The sequence below is a fragment of the Rhinoraja longicauda genome, chromosome 26 (genome assembly GCF_053455715.1).
Source record: "Rhinoraja longicauda isolate Sanriku21f chromosome 26, sRhiLon1.1, whole genome shotgun sequence".
NCBI classification, from domain to species: domain Eukaryota; kingdom Metazoa; phylum Chordata; class Chondrichthyes; order Rajiformes; family Arhynchobatidae; genus Rhinoraja; species Rhinoraja longicauda.
The window spans coordinates 25594426-25615647 of NC_135978.1; the positions used below are offsets into that span (position 1 = coordinate 25594426).

The 21222-nt window shown below is 44.4% G+C and overlaps 1 protein-coding gene across 1 annotated transcript in view; it reads right to left on the bottom strand.

Annotated features, from left to right (window-relative positions):
* Nucleotides 1–21222, bottom strand: part of dph1 (diphthamide biosynthesis 1) — a gene marked incomplete at its 5' end in the record, with an annotated part of 649238 nt that overhangs the window by 598563 nt on the left and 29453 nt on the right. Inside the window, one exon of the mRNA XM_078422395.1 lies at nt 9020–9083. Within this exon, the coding sequence (XP_078278521.1) occupies nt 9020–9083 (64 nt within the window). The remainder of the gene's footprint in view (nt 1–9019; nt 9084–21222) is intronic.

The following is a 21222-nucleotide window of genomic DNA, read 5'->3' on the forward strand; positions in this document are numbered from 1 at the left end:
CTGACCCGCTGAGTTATTCCTGCACTTTGTGTATTACATAAAATTCTAGCATCTGCAGCTCCTTGCCTCTTTATATCCAAGGTCAGTAAGTTCCAACAACAGTAAGCAAGAAAGTATACCCTTGCCTGAACAGGGAATTTGAACACCATATCCTGAAAGGCTAACAGCTTAAGTGATGATTCCTTATGTTACGACAAAATATATTTTACGTTTAGTCGCGAAGAAAAAGGAAACTACATAAGGTTTAGGAAGTTGAAATCAGATAATCACCCGAGGAGAATAATGGAAGCAGGGAAGAACTTAAACAAATAATTAAGAGGGTTAAAAGGGGCCATGAAATGTATTTGCCAAATAGAATTAAAGAAAACCTAACTTATTTTACACCATTTAAAAGAGGGTGGCGAGGGAAAAAACAGGCCCGCTCAATGACAAAGGCAGTAATCTATGCCAGGAGCCTGAGGAAGTGAGCGTGGTCTGAACTGACTACGATGGCACGTTCAGGGTGGGCTGTTCAGGATCTCTGGGCATGTTCACGGTGGAAAGGAACAAAGAAGGACCGGGCACGTGAGGACCGTCGTGAGGGAGGGGATGGGGGGGGTCAACAAAGGATGACCTGGAGCGGGGGAGGGGGGAGATCAAGGGGGACCTGGCGAGGATATTTTTGTAACTTTCTAAGCGCCCTTTATGTGGCGACTATTTGCATTCCTTGGGTATGCAAGCAACGAACTTCACAGGGACGTCACATGTGACAATAAAGCATTCATTCTAGGACATGCCGATATTAAGGAGGAGATGGTGTTGGATCTCCTGAAAAATATAAAGGTGGATGTCAGATGGAATGATAAAGGGCCTGATGGAATCTATCCTAATATAGTAAAGGGAGACATGAGAGATCTTTGTATCCTCTTCACCCACAGGCAAGCAACTGTAGAGATTGAGAATAGATAATAGACAATAGACAATAGGTGCAGGAGTAGGCCATTCGGCCCTTCGAGCCAGCACCGCCATTCAATGTGATCATGGCTGATCATTCTCAATCAGTACCCCGTTCCTGCCTTCTCCCCATACCCCCTGACTCCGCTATCTTTAAGAGACAGTGTTGTGCCTTTGTTTAACATGGCAAAAGGGACAAACAATGAAATTATAGGCCAGTGAGCCTTACATCAGTTGTAAGGAAATTACTGGAAAAGATTCTTAGGGAAAGAATTTACTTCCATTTGGAAAAACACAGAAGGTCAGCATAGTTTTGTGGGGGAGAGGGGAAGTCATGTCTCATAAATTGGAGTTGAGTTCTTTGAGAATGAAGACGATTGGAATGTGGGGCAGTGGACGTTGCCTCCATGAACTTCAATAAAGCATTTGATAAAAGAAGACATCACGCGCTGGACTAGCTTGGTGAGTCAGGCACCCATCTCTGGAGAAGATGGATAGGTAAAGTTGCAGGTCAGGACAATAGACAATAGGTGCAGGAGGAGGCCATTTGGCCCTTCGAGCCAGCACCACCATTCAATGTGAGCATGGCTGATCATTCACAATCAGTACCCCGTTCCTGCCTTCTCCCCATACCCCCTGACTCCACTATCTTTAAGAGACAGTGTTGTGCCTTTGTTTAACATGCCAAAAGGGACAAACAATGAAATTATAGGCTAGAGCCTTACATCAGTGGTAAGGAAATTCTTCAGACCGGTTGTTGGGAGGGGGTAAGAAGGAAGCTGGAAGGGAAGAGAGGAGGGCAGCACGCCACCTGGCAAGTAATAGGTCGATACAGGTGAGGAGGGTTATTTTTGAATGCCAGATGGTTGGACAAAGGCTAGATGTCCAAAGCCGCAAAGAAGAAAGTATTTGAAAAGGTCCCTGTGGCAGACTGGTCCTAATGATTAAGTTATGCGGGATCTATATGGGTTGGGAAGTTGCGATACAAAATTGGCTTTGTCTCAGAAGACAAAGGATAGTGGCGGAGGAGTGTTTTTCTGACAAGAGGCCTGTGACCAGTGGTGTTTCCAAAGGATCTGTGCTGGGACAACCATTGTTCGTGATATATATAAATAAGCTGGATGAAAATGAAGCTGTTCTGATGAGTACATTTTCAGATGACACCAAAATTGGTGGAGTTGGGTACAGTGAGAGAGCTTGCCAAAGGATACATCAGTTGGAAATTTGGATGGAGAAATGGCAGATGGATTTTAATCTGAAAAAGTGTGAAACGTCGCACTTTGGGAGGTCAGATGCAAAGTAATATGGTATATGGTAGGACACTTGGGAGCATTGATGTACAAAGAGATCTCGGGGCGTAAGTCCATAGCTTCCAGAAGGTGGCAACACAAGTGGATCGGGTGGTAAAGAAGGCAAACATCCTGCTCACCTTCATCAGTATTGATGTATAATAGTTAGGGCATTGAGTATAAAAGTTAGAAAGTCATATTACAGCTGTGTAAAACTTTAAGTAGGCCACATTTCGAGTATTTTATGCACTTCTGATCGCCATATTACAGCAAGGATGTGAAGGAGAGGGTTCCGGAGATTCATCAGAATGTTGCCTGGATTGGAGAGCGTTAGTTATAAGGAGAGTTTGGACAAACTTGGATTGTTTCTCTGGAAATTCAGAAACTGAAGGACAACTGATCGAAACTATAGGGGAAGACAGTCTGAACCTTTTCTCCCCAGGCTGGACATATTAAATACTAGAGGGCATCAGTTCAATGCGAGTGAAAAGCTTGAAGGAGATGAGCAAGGCGTGTCTTTTCCTAACAGAGTGGTGGGCGCCCTGAAGACACATCCAGCGGAGGTGGTAGAAAGAGATATGCTAGCGATGTTTAAGAGGCATTAAAGACTGGCACAAGAACATGTAGGCGATTAGGAGATACAGATCGAGACCCTTCTTCAAACTGAAGGGTCTCGACCTGAAACATCACCCATTCCTTCTCTCCAAAGATGCTGTCTGACCCGCTGAGTTACTCCAGCATTTTGCGACTACTTTGATTTAAACCAGCATCTGTAGTTCTTTTCTACACAAAGAGATACAGATTATGTGCATGCAGATGGGATTAGTTAGATCAGTGTCATTGGGGTACTGATTGAGAATGATCAGCCATGATCACATTGAATGGCGTTGCTGGCTCGAAGGGCCAAATGGCCTACTCCTGCACCTATTATCTGTTGTCATTGTTGAAACAGGCCAAAGGGCTGGTCCTGTGCCGTACTTTTCTATTCTGCAGGGCAGTACCTCTTTACACAAAGCCCTGTGACAGCAATTGTTTGTCATAAGGTCATAAGTGATAGGAGTAGAATTAGGCCATTTGGCCCATCAAGTCGACTCCACCATTCATTCAATCATGAATGATCTATCTCCTGCCTTCGCCCCGTAACCTCTGACACTTGTACGAATCAAGAATCTATCTATCTCTGCCTTAAAAATATCCACTGACTTGGCCTCCACAGCCTTCTGTGGCAAAGAATTCCAAAGACTCACCACCCTCTGACTAAATACATTTTGCCTCATCTCCTTCCTAAATGAACCTCCTTTAATTCTGAAGCTCTGACCTCGTCCCAGACACTCCCACTGTGTCCAAAGCTTTGGCTTGATGGGCAATATTCTAGGTTCAGATGTTTGTGGGTTAAAATCTCACTTGATGGTTGAACCCAAAATCAAGGCCGACACATTTAATGCAGCCCAAGTAGTGTTGGGCCTCAAGAGATGCCTGCTACTGTTTGCATGAAACTTAATCTGGTACCCAGGCATGTAACAATAACAACACTTAAAAGACATTTGTTCAGTTTAGTTTATTGTCACGTGTACCGAGGTACAGTGAAAAGCTTTTGTTGTGTGCTAACCAGTCAGCAGAAAGACAATACATGGTGGCGCAGCGGTAGAGTTGCTGCCTTACAGCGAATGCAGCGCCGGAGACTCAGGTTCGATCCTGACTAAGGGCGCCGTCTGTACGGAGTTTGTACGTTCTCTCCGTGACCTGCGTGAGTTTTCTCCGAGATCTTCGGTTTCCTCCCACACTCCAAAGACATACAGGTATGTAGGTTAATTGGCTGGGCAAATGTAAAAATTGTCCCTAGTGGGTGTAGGATAGTGTTAGTGTGCGGGGATCACTGGGCGGCGCGGACCCGGTGGGCCGAAGGGCCTGTTTCTGCGCTGTATCTCTAAATCTGAAAAAAAAATGTTAAAAATCTACATGGTCACAATCGATCCATTTACAGTGTATTGGACTGGTACATGGGTGTGAAAGGCTGAGAGGGATAAATGGGACATGCTTAGATGGTGCCTCTTGCACAACATGGACAAAGTGGTCTGAAGGCCCTGTATTGGAAGTGGTCTGAAGGCCCTATTTCTGTGCTGTATGAGTCCCTGACTCTAAAGGATCCCATGGCATATGAAGCTGAAAAAGGGAGAGCTATTGAAATCCAGGTCAGTATTTATCCCTCAATCAACACTATCAAAAACAGGCACAAAGTGCTGGAGTAACTCAGCGGGTCAGGCAACATCTCTGGAGAACATGGATAGGCGAGACCCGACCACAAACGTCACTTATCCCTGTTCTCCGGAGATGTTGGCCAACCTGTTACTCCAGCACTTTGAATCTTTTTTGGTAAACCTGCATAGGCAGTTCCATGTTTTTACTTTCTCTCAAAAACAGGCAGTTTGGTCATCGTCTTGTGGGAGCTTGCTGTGTGGAAGCTAGTCACCACATTATCCGTACTACATTTGGGTGGCACGGTGGCATAACGGTAGAGCTACTGCCTTACAGCACCAGAGACCCGGGTTCAATCCTGACAATGGGTGCTTGTCTATACGGAGTTTGTACGTTCTCCCCGTGGCCTGCGTGGGTTTTCTCCAAGATCTTCGGTTTCCTCCCACACTCCAAAGACGTACAGCTTGGATTGGTATAGGTGTGAGATTGTGTGTAGGGTAGTGTTAATGTGCATGGATCGCTGGTCGGTGGAGACTCGGTGGGCCGAAGGGCCTGTTTCCGCGCTGTACGTCTAAACTAAATTAAACTAAGAGTATACTTGAAAAGCAGTTCATTGAGAAATTCCACGGTTTTGAAAGAGACCATGGAAATGCAAGTCCTTCTCTTTGCTTCCATGTCAACCGTGCATTGTGAGGATGCACCACTGTGACGGGGGACCGTGCTGGGGAGAGACGTGGATGCAGATTCCATGCACGGGAGGAGCTGATGTTTTAGTTTCCAAGAAAATAGCTATAAATGTACTTAAGAATATATCTATAAAGTTATACCAGCTTCAAATGCTAATTTAAAAATACATTTATATTAGAACAGTGCAGGTTGGAAAAATTCAGATGGTTTCTACTTGATTTTTCAAGTCTCTGGACTTTTTATTTTCCCTCTTCAATCACTGTTTAGGAGGCAGTGATACCAATGCAGTCCGTTTTCCGAGTCTTCCTATACACTGGAGTAAATCTAGCTTCATTCTATCGCAGCCCTTGGATACTGCGAGGCCTTTGATCATTTGGTTCATTTCTTCTGACTTGACACAGGGCTTCCTCAAGATTACAGCAACAGAGTCAAAAGGATCAGGCAGCATTGTGGAATCCTGCATTCGGAGATAGGGAACACAGAGATTGGGAGCTCCGTCACCCTTTGATCGGGTATTACTCGGTCCTCAGCAACAGGCTTTTACTGCCTTCACATCCGTGAAATCAATTCTTATATACGACATCCGAGACCAAACACTGCATCCTAAAAACCTGGTTTGGCAGCGGGGGGTAGTGGCACTGTGATTACGTTAACACACCTAACAATCTCGAGAACGTGAATTCAAATCCCACCATACCGGAACGTTATCCTGACCCAGAGGGCTACATCCTTTATTCTTTTCATTTGCCTTTGCAGGCACCAGCATCCAGATTTCTATCCTTACCTGAGAGCTCCTCACATGTCCTGCACTCGTTTCATTCCCATTTTAAGACAAAACTTTCCCGTATAATTCTGAAAGCTCCAACAATGATCCGGACGATACAAGATAATAGAAAGATACAGCATAAACCAAGAGCAGTGTAGCCAGAATAGGCTAAATATCTCTTTGATTTTTTTAAAAAACTATTCAAGCTCCTTGTTCTCTGGGGCAAATTTTCCACTGTTCAAGTATAACGAACTGCAAGGAATTAAGGAGATTAAAGCTTGGAACAAGCTATAATTAACAAACATAATGGCATACAATATCATTTGGCAGACTAGTGGGAAAATGCACTGGGTGAGCTGACTTGAGAGATAGAGGGTGACACTGCTTCCACTGATTCTTTTGCACTTAGCTGATGTAAAGGGAATGGGAACCAAGTTTTGACCAAAGTGGCTTCTGACAAAATACAAGTTGCCGTCAAGCTGGCAAAATACATATCTGCTCAAGCTTCACCATGCATAAAATGTAGGCTGATAGCTGAGTGCATGTTTCAGTTTCAGTTTAGTTTATTGTCACGTGTTCCGAGGCACAGCAAAAAGCTTTTGTTACGTGCTATCCAGTCAGCAGAAAGCACAATACACGATTACAATCGAGCCATTTACAGTGTGTAGATGCATGATGAGGGAATAACATGCAAGAAAGAACTGCAGATGCTGGTTTAAATCGAAGGTAGACACAAAATGCTGGAGTGACTCAGCGGGTCAGGCAGCATCTCTGGAGAGAAGGAATGGGTGACGTTTCGGGTCGACACTCTTCTTCAGACTGATGAGGGAAAAGTGTTTAGTGCCAGCAAAGTCCGATCAAGAATAGTCCGATGGTCACCAAAGAGGTCGATATTAGCTCAGCGCTGCTCTCTGGTTGTGGTAGGATGATTCAGCCATGTTGAGCGAATGCTGCACTTTTAGATAGGAACATTGGGCTGGGAACTTGCCTGACTGTTAAAAGTGGATGTAAACTAATCCACAGCACCTTTCCAGGTGATAGGATGTCCACCCTCAGCTAACACAATCAGATAAGGGCGGAACAAGACATCCATCATGTGTGGGAAAGAGCTGCAGATGCTGGTTTAAATCGAAGGTAGACACAAAATGCTGGAGTAACTCAGCGGGACAGGCAGCATCTCCGGAGAGAAAGAATGGTTGACGTTTCGGGTCGAGACACTTCTTGCTGGGTTTCTGCGATTGTGTGGTCACGGTTGCATGTTTTACCATCGTATTTTAACAAAATTCACTATATGCGAATAGAGCATGAAGACTTAAGGATACATGTTAGGTCAGAATTAAATTATACATGAGGCCAGCCTGATCACAAGCCCCGCTAGGGAGACTTAGAAGGAAGATCCATGCGATCAATGTTAAATACTGCATGGTTTAATTATGGCAAAAGGTGAGACAAATATCATGGTAACAGCGGGTAGCATTGATGCTTCTGAACCAGCAGGCTGTGGGTTCTAATCTCATTAAGGTTTAAGCACAGAATTTTAGCAGTAGTGGGGAAAAACACTGCAGAACAGCAAGTGGTCCATTCTGTGTCTGATGTTCATACTTCATTCAACATCACTAATGCAAATGGTCTTCATCAGAACGAACGAGCACTGCACAAATAGGCTGCCTATTTGCCTGCTTGTGTTCCAATACTAAATAACACTAATGAATGTCGTGCTCTAGGTGGTATTGAGATGTGATAGCTGACAAGCTTCTGCTTTAGGTTTTGTGCAGTATTCAAAACTCACTTACCTCAGCTCCCGGAAGACAAAGTGGTTTGCATTCTTCATCTTCCTGTGCAACCTCATTTCCATCACCTGTCCCACCCCCATAAAATTTACAGGCTTTTCGAACCAACACTTGCCATTCCCTCACTCATAGATTTCTGTGGTTATTGATCCAGGTCTTCTCCATACTGTTGCATTGTGGACCTTGACCGAACCATCGTACAACAAGGTACTGATTCATGCTCTTTGGTGGATCTGTACAACTCGTCCTACTCAATGGTCCTTTATTGTCACATTTGCACTGCACAATGAAATTCTTCTTGCATTGATATCACATGCATGTGTCGCCATATTTTTGCGCCATTTACATGAATGTCCAAAGGCTGATCCAAGCGCTCGATGTACTGGAGTTGCTGCCAATCCAGGTAGGCCCCAGGCTGCTACAGGGCCTCCTCTGTTGCCCTCAACCGGCTCGGCCCACAGACCAACATCCCTCTCCTCGCCCGAATGACTTTGTGCCCCGGGGGTGGCCGGCCGTGAAGGCGCTGGTGGCAATACCCCGGTCCCTCTCCTCCCGGCCCACTCCTCGCATCCGTTGTCACCCGCGCGCGGCTCCCTCCTCCTCAGCTCTCCGGTCTTCGGGGCCAAGCTCGGCGGCCTCCAAGCTTCCCCCGCAGGCAGCGGCACGCCGGGTTTTTCTGACTGGTCCTCCTCCGATGTTCTTTCACTAAGCCGAGCAAATATTCTCTCGATAAAGGCATCCCTTTTCAAAGTTTCTAAATCTGCTTCCAATGCTGTTAAGACAGTACATTCCAGACCTTGGATTTGAAGGCTCACAGTGACCATTGCCCCAGTGTCATCCCACAAAACGTGGGCTTTTGATCAACATCGGAAGATTCCCATAACAAGGCAAAGGACATTGCCGCAACCAGTAAAGCAAGACGCATTGGCAACTCACCTTCTGTTACATTTTACAGACAAGTGCACTGAGAATGAACTGAAAGTAACAGCTCTCTCTCTCTCTAGAGTTCAAGTATGACAAATATAAACCTTTCAAAGAGTCCCACTTGCAGTTTATGACACCAAACATGTAGCCCATTATCTTTAATTCCTTCAGCTAATTAGAAACCAAATTGAGTCATTGACAAAGCTGTGAATTGTAACGTCTTGACCTGTGACTGCTCAGTGAATTTGATGGGAAAAAAGTAACCATCCAACCAAACACATCATCCCCAAACAACACACAAACCCAAGCCACGGATGTCCTACGTTCTCCACAAGTGCCACATCTATTCAGATCTCCCGTAATTACTTACAAGTCCAGACTAGCCCTGTGGGCTTGGTGCTCTAATCTGTTAATTTAATGAGTTGTCGACTTACCTTTCTATGATATCAGCTATTGTGCAGGCAAACATCTGGAGTCCTTCAGGCATTTGCAGGGCAACTAAACGAGACAGAGAGAGCTTTTTTTAAAAGGCTGTTTACTTTTAGTGTTTTTGTTTTTATTTGCAGTGTTAGGATCCATGATGGAGTCCGCTGAATGTGTTCGACACCAATTGCCCACATCCTCTCTATGGTGACTCGAGCTGAGTACTTCCCCACAACTCAAAGCTACCGACACACACAAAGTGCTGGAGTAACTCAGCGGGTCGGGCAGCATCTTTGGAGAAAATGGATAGGTGACATTTTGTGTCGGGTCTGGAGAAGGGTCCCAATCCAAAATGTCACCTATCCATTTTCTCCAGAGATGCTGCCTGACCCGCTGAGTTACTCCAGCATTTTGTGTTTATCTTAGGTATAAACCAGCATCTGCAGTTCATTTTTATTACATTATTATTATTATTATTTCAAAACCACAGACTTCTCATGAACCTCAGGAGGACAGCTCCAATACAACACCCATCACTGTAAACTTACGCTTCCTCCATCACTGGAGTGAGAAGAATGCAGTCATAACCATTCACACAATTATCTACAATTCACCGAGGACTATTCGTCAGAAGTTCCCCAAACTGTTTCCTCACAAGAAGGACAAGGGTAGTAGATACATGGAAAAACAAGATCTATAAATTCTGCTACAAACCACACGCAAACATATCACCCTCTCTTTATCCATGCTGGGTCAATACTTCCCACCATGGGGTACATTCTCTGTGTGGACTTTAGCCCAAGAACATAGCTTTAGGTTTATTATTGTCACGTGCACCAAGGTACAGCAAAAAGCTTTGTTTTGCATGCTATCTAATCAGATATGACACTACACATAAACACAATAAAGTCAAACTCAAGTAGAATGGAAGAGCGAAGGGGAAAATACAGAGTGCAGATACATAAGCAACACAAGGAGTAATTCATGGAGCACCTCAAGCTTGCTCGGCAGTTCTATAAGATCCTGGCCAGTCTTGTGCCCCAATATCATAACAGCAGGAGAAATAGAAACAAGTGTAGACCATTGAGCCATTCGACAAGTTCATGGCTGATCTTCTACCATATCCTATACTGTCCCCATATTCCTTCATGCCCAGTATCTAGTATTCATTCAATCCTAGTTTTGAATGAACTCAATGACTCCACAGTCATCCGGTGAAGAGAATTCCAGAGCTTCACCACTCTCTGAGTGAATAAAGGGCCTGTCCCACTTAGGCGATTTTTTAGGCGACAGCCGGCGACTGTCAAAGTCGTAGCAGATCGCCAAAATTTTCTTTTACCCGACGACAATGACCACGACAATGCCGAGTCAGGTCGAGATTACAGCGTCTTCGGAAACATCGCGAAAATTCCCACACTGTCAATGCTTCTCTGGCGTCCTAATTTTCGCTGAAATCACTGACAAGTCAGTAAGTACTTGAGAGTTTTGATCTATAACATCTTGTATGGGTTATTTAAAAACCAAGCTTCATTGTAACAAGGCATAAACTGGATTTACTTCCAGTTTACTAATAGCTGTATTAAAAAAAAAATTAAAAAGTGGTGAAGTGGATTTTTGTGAAAATTGTGTGGGCATTCTTTGAAAATGTACGGGAGATGCATATCTGGTTTCTGGGTTGCATATCTGGGTTGGGAGCCCACTTTAAATGTAATGGCTGATGGCCATAAACATTGTGAAAATTCCCACGCTTACCTGACCGTCAAACTGTCGCCTCCAATCTACCTGTCCTGACGGTAAATAAATTGGTTAAACACAAGCATTTTATGGTATTTTGAAATAACTTTACTTATTTTAATATTATGTGCTTCTAAATGCATCTTAGAGAACCTAGCAAACCTGGGGACAGCATGCGACAGCGCCCGCAATAAGCAACGATACCTGGCGACAAGCCACCTGTCGCCGAGAAATTTCACTCCGGTTGATTTCACAGCGACGCGCTGAGATCCACTATGATTCTTGGAAGACTCCTCACGATCATGCCTGCGACATGCCCCGCCCCCTCCCCCTCCCCCCTCCCCCCTCCCCCCCCCTCCACCCCCCCCTCTCCCCCCTCCACCCCCCCCCCCCCCCCCCCCACACACACAACAATTTGCATTCATGTAGCACCTTTAATATGAAACACTGCATAGCTCTTTGTTACATACAGATGCCAAGCCAAAGGAGGCAAAATCGATCTGGTGCCTAAAATCAGCAAATAATTTGGGCACAAATTAATAATGTCATTATGGTTTTCATTACTATTGGTAGCACTAAGGAGAACCACGGATTCGAGGCAAGAGCAAATGCAGAACACACATTTAAAATGATACTAGACCAAGTGGACCCGTTGGGCCCAAACCTCTCCTGCATTGGTGCAGCACCCTGTCCTCTCCCCTTTCTCCTCAACCCCCCTCCCCTCGCCCTTCTCCCCCACTCCCCCCTCCCCCCTCCTCCCCCTCCCCTCCTTTTAAACTTTTAAAATGTGAATAACTTAAAAAATATAACACCGATTTCAATAAAACTGTCGGCAACAGCCTAGTCACCGGCAGTCGCCTTAAAATAGCCTAAAGTGGGACAGGCCCTGAAATCTCTCCCCATCTCAGTCCTAAATAGCCTACTCCTACTTTGAAACTGTAACTCCTTGTTCCAGGTTCCTGAGATGGGGAGAAAACTCTTCCCCTATCTACCCTATCAAGACATTTAAGAATTTTGCATGTTTCATTCTTCTAAAGAGTGTACAAGCTGTAATCTTTCCTCATATAACATTATTGTTATTACAGAAAACAGGCTGGTAAATGTTTGTGGTATTCCCTCTCGATCAAGTATGTCCTTTTATTTGTAGGTAAGGCAATCAATATTCCAGGAGTAATGTCACCATATAATTGTAGAAAGACATCTTTGCTCTTGCGATCAAATTATCTCACATAAAGATACCATTTGCCTTCCAAATTGTTATCTCCACCTGCATGTTAGCTCTCAGTGAGTTGTATACAAGAATACCAGGTCCCTTTGAAAATCGACATTTTTCCAATCTCAGAACATGCTCAGCATTTCCTCCTGAAAGAGACTACTTCACATTTTTTCACATTGTACTTCATAAACGTTACTGTTTTTCACTCTCACAGCATGGAAACAAGCACAGCAGCCCAACCTCTCCATACTGACAAAGGTGCCTTGGTGCATGAGTCCCATCTGCCTGAATTGCCCCATATTCCTCTGAACCTGTCTGATCCATGAACCTGTTTAAATGTCTTTTAAACATTGCAATTGGCAGCTTAGCACTCACATAGCTTGCCTATATTCTCTGAAGTGTCATTGCTTCCTCGTGACCACTCACATTTTCACTTGGTTTCAATTTCATCTGCAAACCTCGAACTATTATATTTGTTATCCTCAGCCAAATCATTGATGCATATTGTAAACATCATTTATAAGCATTGCTCCCACTAGTAATCTTCTGCATATCAACATCCTTGCGCAAATTAATGGAATCAAGCTACACTCTCGGATATAACAAGTCAATATACATGTTGCAGGACTATCTTTTATTCATTATCATTGCACCATTATGTCTTTAGTACATTATATGTCCACAACGATTCTCGTCTTCTTGGGCGATAAAGATCCGTGTTTGGACCCTTGCTTGACAAACCTAGATCACTCCAACCAGCTTTGCGATCTCTCGCTGTTTTTGTGAGCAATGTTGATGCAAGGATATGATCTTTGTTCGCCTCCTTGGAGTGCTATCCATTTTGTGAAGTGCTGGATATGCATTTTGTTTAATTGCTTGATATTTATTTTGTGAATTGCTTGATATCCATTTTGTGACTTGCTTGATGAGTTCTTCTCAGATGATGATAAAACAGTGGGCGGATGCTGGAGCAGTTGTTATTTTATCTTTAATTTATTTTGAATGTTATCGGTTTTAAATATAAGAACAAATAGTGGACATAGAAACTCATCATCTGAAAAAATAGCAAAGATCGGCCTGTGATTCAATTAGTTTGCAATAAGGGCGGCACGGTAGCGCAGCGGTAGAGTTGCTGCTTTACAGCGAATGCAGCGCCGGAGACTCAGGTTCGATCCTGACTACGGGTGCTGCACTGTAAGGAGTTTGTACGTTCTCCCCGTGACCTGCGTGGGTTTTCTCCGAGATCTTCGGTTTCCTCCCACACTCCAAAGACGTACAGGTATGTAGGTTAATTGGCTGGGTAAATGTAAAAATTGTCCCTAGTGGGTGTAGGATAGTGTTAATGTACAGGGATCGCTGGGCGGCACGGACTTGGTGGGCCGAAAAGGCCTGTTTCCGGCTGTATATATATGATATGATATAGGAAGGATGTAAAAATAATCAATTTCTGTCGTAAATAATTCCTTTCATCTAGAGACTGTGTTCCCTATTTCTAGATCTACCTATTAAAAGAAATGACCTCTCAGCATCAACCTGACGAGCCTTCTCAGAACTTTGTAAGCCTCGATGATATATAGAAACACGTTCTTCTAAACATCATTGCGTGGAGACCAAACTTACACCTTCTCTCCTCAAAGGAGATCTCTCCTCATGGGATGACCTCTTTATCCCCAAAATTAATCCCCGTTTTCAGAGGCTCACTGCCTTTGAGGGCAAAGGTTGATTAGTAGGACTGGCTGTTACAATCCCTGAAGTTTTGCACTACAATTGACTTGCATGGTGTTGTTCTTGGGGATGACCACTAGGTGATATTGCTACCATTCAGACACATCTTCAGTTGAGTACCTCAACGTCACTGGCATTTTATCACAAGACACCCTCAGTCGAGGCAGGGTGATCAGACCTGGGTGTGTGTCTTATGGTGAGCCTCTAGATGGTCACGTGGCAGCCCAGACAGCATCTCTTCTTTTCAGCCACAGCCAGTGACTGCTCCGTTCGGCGGCATTGGCAAGTTCTTCGGTTGCCTTCCTTTGGGCCTGCCCTCTGACTCCTACTTCCCTCAGGAGCCTTGCGGTGGAACTGGCTACAAACCCCCTGCACCCAACCTCCACTGGACGCACCCTTACACTCCAAACTCGCTCCTCTGCCTCTCCTGCAAGGTTACAATACCTCAGCCCTTTCCTTTCATAATGGCTCGTCCACAGCCTCCTCCCAGGGCACCGTCAGCTCAATGATGAAAACACGTCGACAGGAGTTGGACCAGAGGACGAGGTCTGGTCGCAGGTTGGTAGCTGCGATTTCAACTGGGAAGGAAAGTCTCTGGTCTAGGTCAACATAGTCCCTGGCTGTGTTCAGTGGGCATCAGTTGAGAGACACTTACACCTCACAAAACATTTCCATATTATTCATAAACTCAATCTCAATTTCAAGTTTAGTTCATGCCCCTTGTAAAATATTCAGAAAGCGTGACAGTACGGTACTGCACAATCTACATATGCAGTTGGATTAACACCATTCCAAAATTTCTTGTTTAAGAAAGAATTAGCCTCTGTTCTTAACCTAGTTTCTATCGAGTCGGTTTGCTGGAAATGCTGCTCTCAACAGTCAGATAATCTTTGTAATCTCGTTCAGATTTTTTTCAATAAACGCTGACCTTCCCAATGACCCAGATTGTGATTAAAATTCTCTTCCCGTCAGGCCTCCTTCACTGACTTTCACTGGTGCCCATGGACATATTCACAAAGGGTTGATGCAGCTCCCTCTTGCCAAGCCTGACCAGGGGGGGCTGCAATAATATTGCTGATTGCACACAGAGAATATCTGTCATTCACTTTGAAATTTCGAATCAGTGAGATGACACTTAGATTATAGGGAAGACAAAGATTCACAGCCCTATATGTAACATTTATGTAGTCACACAGATAATAGTGCATATTGATAAAACGGCAACCTTCGTTTGTTTGTCTACAGGTCTTGTCTAAAGGTTTTATTATGTAACTGCAATTCTTCATTCTTCCCAACCCCCCCCTCCCCCTCCCCCTCCCCCCCCTCCCCCCCTCTCCCCCCTCCACCCCCCTCTCCCCCCTCCACCCCCCTCTCCCCCCCCACACACACAACAATTTGCATTCATGTAGCACCTTTAATATGAAACACTGCATAGCTCTTTGTTACATACAGATGCCAAGCCAAAGGAGGCAAAATCGATCTGGTGCCTAAAATCAGCAAATAATTTGGGCACAAATTAATAATGTCATTATGGTTTTCATTACTATTAGTAGCACTAAGGAGAACCACGGATTCGAGGCAAGAGCAAATGCAGAACACACATTTAAAATGATACTAGACCAAGTGGACCCGTTGGGCCCAAACCTCTCCTGCATTGGTGCAGCACCCTGTCCTCTCCCCTTTCTCCTCAACCCCCCTCCCCTCGCCCTTCTCCCCCACTCCCCCCTCCCCCCTCCTCCCCCTCCCCTCCTTTTAAACTTTTAAAATGTGAATAACTTTAAAAATATAACACCGATTTCAATAAAACTACTTGCATTATCACTAAAGTGACAATGGTGAGTAAGGTGGGCCTAAAATTGTCGCGCTATCGTGCACCGTTTTGGCTGAAGTACAGTCACAAACAAGATAACAAACGAGAGTTTTAGTATATAGATGATAGTGACATTTAAGAGGGGTTTGCAGAGGCACATGGATATGCAGAGAATGGAGGGATATTGATCATGTGCAGGCAATGGAGACTAGTTTAGCTTGTCATTGTGTTTGGCATGGGCATTGTGGGCTGAAGAGCCTGTTCCTGTGCTGTATTATTTAACCCCCCACCCCTCCCTCCCTCCCCCACAGCCCCCCCCCCCCCCCCCCCATGTTTTCTGACTACTCCATTAAAAGCCCTTAAGCTTAATGTTTCAGAGGTGGCCCAGATGTAATGGGAGGAATAGCCTCTTCTTCAGGCAGCGAAGATTAGATCAACTTAAGAGACGGACACTGTGGGCCAAAGGGCCTGTTCCTGCACTGCACAGTTCCGTGTTTTTAATATCCCCCAGAGTTTGAGATGCATCAAGAAAAATAATAGGAATGCAGGATGACAGGAAGACAATAATCGGGAATGATCGAGGCTCAGAGCTTCAGGGAGTAGAAACAGTTCTAGACAGAGGTGAGGAATAACGTTGGAGAGATAACACTAGTGGGAGCACTTTGGAGTCTTCTTAACTGTGACCACATCATTAGAGAGAGTTTTAATCAAGTAATAACAAGAAACAAAGTATTGCAATAATTGTGGGGGACTCATTTTCATAAATCAGGTTGGCAAGATACTCCAGAGGAGAGTTCATAGAATGCATTCAGAACGCATTTGTAGGACAATGCATAACCATGGAACAGGCTATTTTAGATTTCACTTTGCATAATAAAACAGACATAATTTGTAATCTCTTGGTGATGCAAATGATAATAGAATTTCATATCAGCTCAATAGCAATATTCTTAAGTCCAAAGATATCCTTAAACTTCAATAAAGCCCTTTACATGAGAATACTGTAGATGACAAGGAGATCCTACTCTGGGGAAAAGGAATAGGTGACGTTTCGGGTCGAGACCCTTCATCAGACTTCTTTTAAATTTATTCCGTATCTCAGATATTCAGGTAATAATATGTGAACTCAATAACGACTAATCTCTGTTCCCTGAAATGCTGTAACTCAAGCAGTGCCTATACCTTTCAGCACTAATTAGACGTCAGTCAAGTCAATGGGAAGCCTGATAACGTAGTATTTCCCAGTCTGTTAAAGTGTCTCAACCCGAAATGTTACCTATTCCTTTTCACCAGAGATGCTGCCTGACCCGCTGAGTTACTCCATCCAGCATTTTGTGTCTATCTTCGGTATAAACCAGCATCTGCAGTTCCTTCTGACACAGGAAGAGGTACTAGCTGGGCATTGGTTCCCCACATCTGGAGCACCGTGTACACTACAGGTATTCTTATACTCAGAGGAATTCACAGGCATAACCAGTCTGCTGGGTAAAGTAAATTGGGAGATTAGATGAAAAAATAGATCGATGAGCCGATCCCATTTAAATAGATATTTGTAAATTCATAACAAAGTTCTGTGCAGTTCAGGCCGCCCCATTATTGGAAGGATGTGGAGGCTTTTGGGAGGTTGCAGAAGAGATTTACCAGGATGCTGCCAGGATCTGAGGGCATTAACTATAAGGAGAGGCTGGAGAAACCTGGATTGTCAGAGACAAAGAGACTTGATAGAAGTTAATACAATGATGAGGCATATCAGGTAGACGTTTAGACCCATTGTCCCAGGGTGGAAATGCTAAAACCCAAAGGGCATGTCTACAAGGTCCATGGTCCAAGGGAGAAAATTTAAAGGAGATCTGTGGGACAGTGTGGTGGGGTGGTGATGGAAACAGATACGGTAGGATCATCAATCTGCAGGAGATAGAGGGAGATAGAGCATGTGCGGGCAGAAGGGATTAGTTTATGTGTGTATCATGGAGTTATAGAACCATTGAATACAGAAACAGGCTCTTTGTCCCAACTTAGCCAAGCTCACCAAGATGCCCCCATCTATGCCAGTCTCACCCAGGGCCCATATCCCTCCAAACCTTTTCTATCCATGTACCTATGCAAATGTCTTTTAAAATCTGTTAAGAGTACCTGCCCAAACTACTTCCTCTGGCAGCTCGTTCCAAATGCCCATCATACTGTGTGTGAAAAGGTTGCCCCTCAGGTTCCTATTAAATCTTTCCCCTCTCATCTTAAACCTGTCCGCTGGTTCTCGATTCCCCTACTCTCGGTGAAAGACTCTGTGCGTTCACCCTATCTATTCCCCTCGTAATTTTGTACACCTCTATACAATCACCCCTCAGCCTCTGGCACTCTAAGGAATGAAGTCCTAGCCTGCCCTACCTCTTCCTGTAGCTCAGGATCTCAAGTCCTGGCAACACCCTCGTAAATCTTCTCTGCACTCTTTCTAACTTAATGACATACTTCCAACAATAAGGTGACCAAAACTGAACATAATACTCCAAATGTGACCTCACGAACATGTTGTACAACTGTAATGTGACATTCCAACTTCTCTACACAATACCCTGACTGATACCCTCTACCGAAAGCTTTCTTGACCACCCTATCTATCTTTGACGCCATTTTCATGGAACTGTTATCCTGCAATCCTCAATCATGTTCAGCACAGACATTGTGGGCTGAGGGGAATTGTTAGAAACTATTATTAAAGACTTTCTAGGAGAGCAATTTAATCAGGCAAAGTCAACATGATTTTGTGAAAGGCAGTTTTGCCTTTGACCAATTTATTAGAAGCAAAACACGTTGAGGATAAATGGGAACCAGCGGATGTTTATAGTTTAGCGATGCCAGTGCGGAAACAGTCCCTTCGGCCCACCGAATCCACGCTGACCAGCGATCCCCACACACGAACACAAGGTAGCAACACTACCGCTGCGCCACCATGTCGCCAATACGTAGATTTCCAAATAATTTCTTTTAAGTACTACACGAGAGTATTGTGCAATATAAAAGCTCACGGTATGTGAGGTGACATATTGACATGCATACAAATTTATCATGAAACACGGAATACGTGTAAATAGATGTTTCTCATTGGCAAGATGTGGAAGTGATATGCCAGTGATCAGTGTTAGGACCTTTTTTTTCAACTTATGTAAATGACTTGGAGAGGGCTCCAAAGCCTCAGTTGCTAAATTTGCTGGTGACACATAAATAGGTCAGAAAGTAAGCTGTGGAGAGGATATGAGGAAGTTAAATAAGTTCAGTGAGTAAGCACAGATTCAACATATGGAGAAGAATGTGAAATTGTCAAATTTTGGCAGGAAAACCAAAAAGGCAGGATATTTTCTGAAGGGTGGGAGCTTGCAGAGTTGAGATTCACATGGAGTGAGGTGTCCTTGGTGCATGATTTGCACCAAGATACAATGCAGATATAGCACGGGATTTGGTCAAGAAATTTAACATAAAAGTAGGGAGGGTATGTTTCAGCTACATGGGGCATTAAAGAGATCTCACACAGTCCTGCATAGAGTGTTGGAGTCCTTATTTAAGGAAGATACAAGTAGTTCAGAGAGGCGACTTATACCGATACCTGGAATGGATGGGTTGTCTTGTGTAAAATTATTGAACCCAAAAAGCTTGTATCTGCTGGAGTTTGGAAGGGTAAGCCACAAGGAATGGCAGATGCTGGTGCACAAAAAGAAAGAGTGCTAGAGTAACTCAGCGGGTCAGGTAGCATCTCTGGAGAACAGGGACAGGTGACGATTTGGGCTGGGGCCCTTTGTCAGTCCGAATAAAGGTCCCAAACCAAAACGTCACCCGTCCATGTTTTCCAGAGATGCTTCCTGACCCGCTGTGTTACTCCAGCACTGTGTCTTTTTTAGAAGAGTGAGAGGTAGCTTGACTAAAACATAATATTTGCATGTTCTTGACAAGGTGGTCATGAACAGGACATTTTCCCTCATTGAAGAATCTTGAAATGGTCACTGTTTAAAAATAAGAGAGTTTCCACTTAGACCGAGAAAAGAGGATACATTTTCTCTCAGATATTTGGGAGTCTTTGCTCCTCTCTTCCTCCAGGAATGGTTAAAGTCTTTGAGTATTTTTCTGACACAGACATGGATAGATTCTTGACAAGCAAAGAAGTGAAAGGTTACCAGGAATTTAATTTAGTTTAGAAATACAGCAAGGAAGCAGATTCTTCGGCCCACCGAGTCTGCACTGACCAGTGATCCCTGCACACTAACACTATCTACACACACTGGAGACAATTTACGTGTATACCAAGCCCGTTAACCTACAAACCTGTTCATTTTTGGAGTGTGAGAGGAAAACGAAGATCTCGGAGAAAACACACGCAGGTTACAGGGAGGAGGTACAAACTCCGCACAGACAACAGATCAAACCCGGGACCTGGGGACCTGGGGCCCTGGCACTGGAAGGCAGCAACTCTACTGCCGTGCCTAGGAATGAGGAATTAAGTTTATAACAAGAGATCGGTTACGATTATATGAAGCGGAAGAGCAGAACTGATGGGTCAAGCAGTCTATTCCTGTCCCTAATTTGTTGTAGCAGGAGACTTGATGTTAAGTATCTGACAGGTTTAGGGTGGATGCTGCTAGCTAGAGAGAGACAGAGAGAAATGTTGGGACCACGTAAGGAAAGAAGCACAGCAAAAATGATCACCAAATGGTGGAGTTGCTCAGCGGGTCAGGCAGCATCTCTGGAGAAAAGGAATAGGTGACGTTTCGGGTCGAGACCTTTCCTCGGACTGAGAGTCAATTCGGGCACAACCATTGCAAGAAGGAGGGCCAACTGTTTGAAGCTCAGGGAAAACTAGTCCCGACCAGCAGAGTAAATCTGGCCTATTCATTCACATGGGTTTTTGAGTCCAATTTGTGAATCTTGTAGAAAAAAGACACAAAGTGCTGGTGTAACTCAGAAGGTCCGGCAGCATCTCTGGAGAACATGGACAGGTGACTTTTTGGGTCAGTCTGACTCTCAGACTGAAGAAGGGTCTTGACCCGAAACGTCACCTATTCCTCTTCTCCATAGATGCTGCCTTAGCCGTTGAGTTACTCAACTATTTTGTATCTATCTTCGGTGTAAACCAGCATCTACAGTCCCTCCTACACAAAAAGGATTCAATGGTTGACATCTGGTGAGAGCACAGCTGAAGACAACCATGTCTATGTGGTCTGTCCTTGAGTGGGTATGGGTCTGGGAACAGCCATTTTGCAAAGGGGCTAAATAATGAGAAGGAAAATATGAACAGGCAACATAATTATGAAACTCTCTCGCGTGATAAGGAAAGAAGATGCGTTTTGTTTATTCAGCCCTGAGATGAATGACAACTTGAAATGATTGACTTCAGAGTCACGAGAGCCTTAGGTTTGAACAGACATCCTTTAGATGATTGAAGGGAAAAAATCATATATAAGGGCAGTCTGCGACATAGTCGGCACACAAGGTGGCCTCACAGCGCCAGAGACCCAGGTTCGATCCTGACTACGGGTGCTGTCTGCACAGAGTTTGCGCATTCTCCCTGTGACCGTGTGGGTATTCTCCGGGTGCGCCGGTTTCCTCCCACTTTCCAAAGACGTGCGGGTTTGTATGTTAATTGGCTACTGTAAATTGTCCCTAGGAGGGGAATCCTACCCTTGGAGGATAGAACTAGTGTGAACAGGTGATTGCTTGTCAGCGTGGAGTTGGTGGGCTGTTGT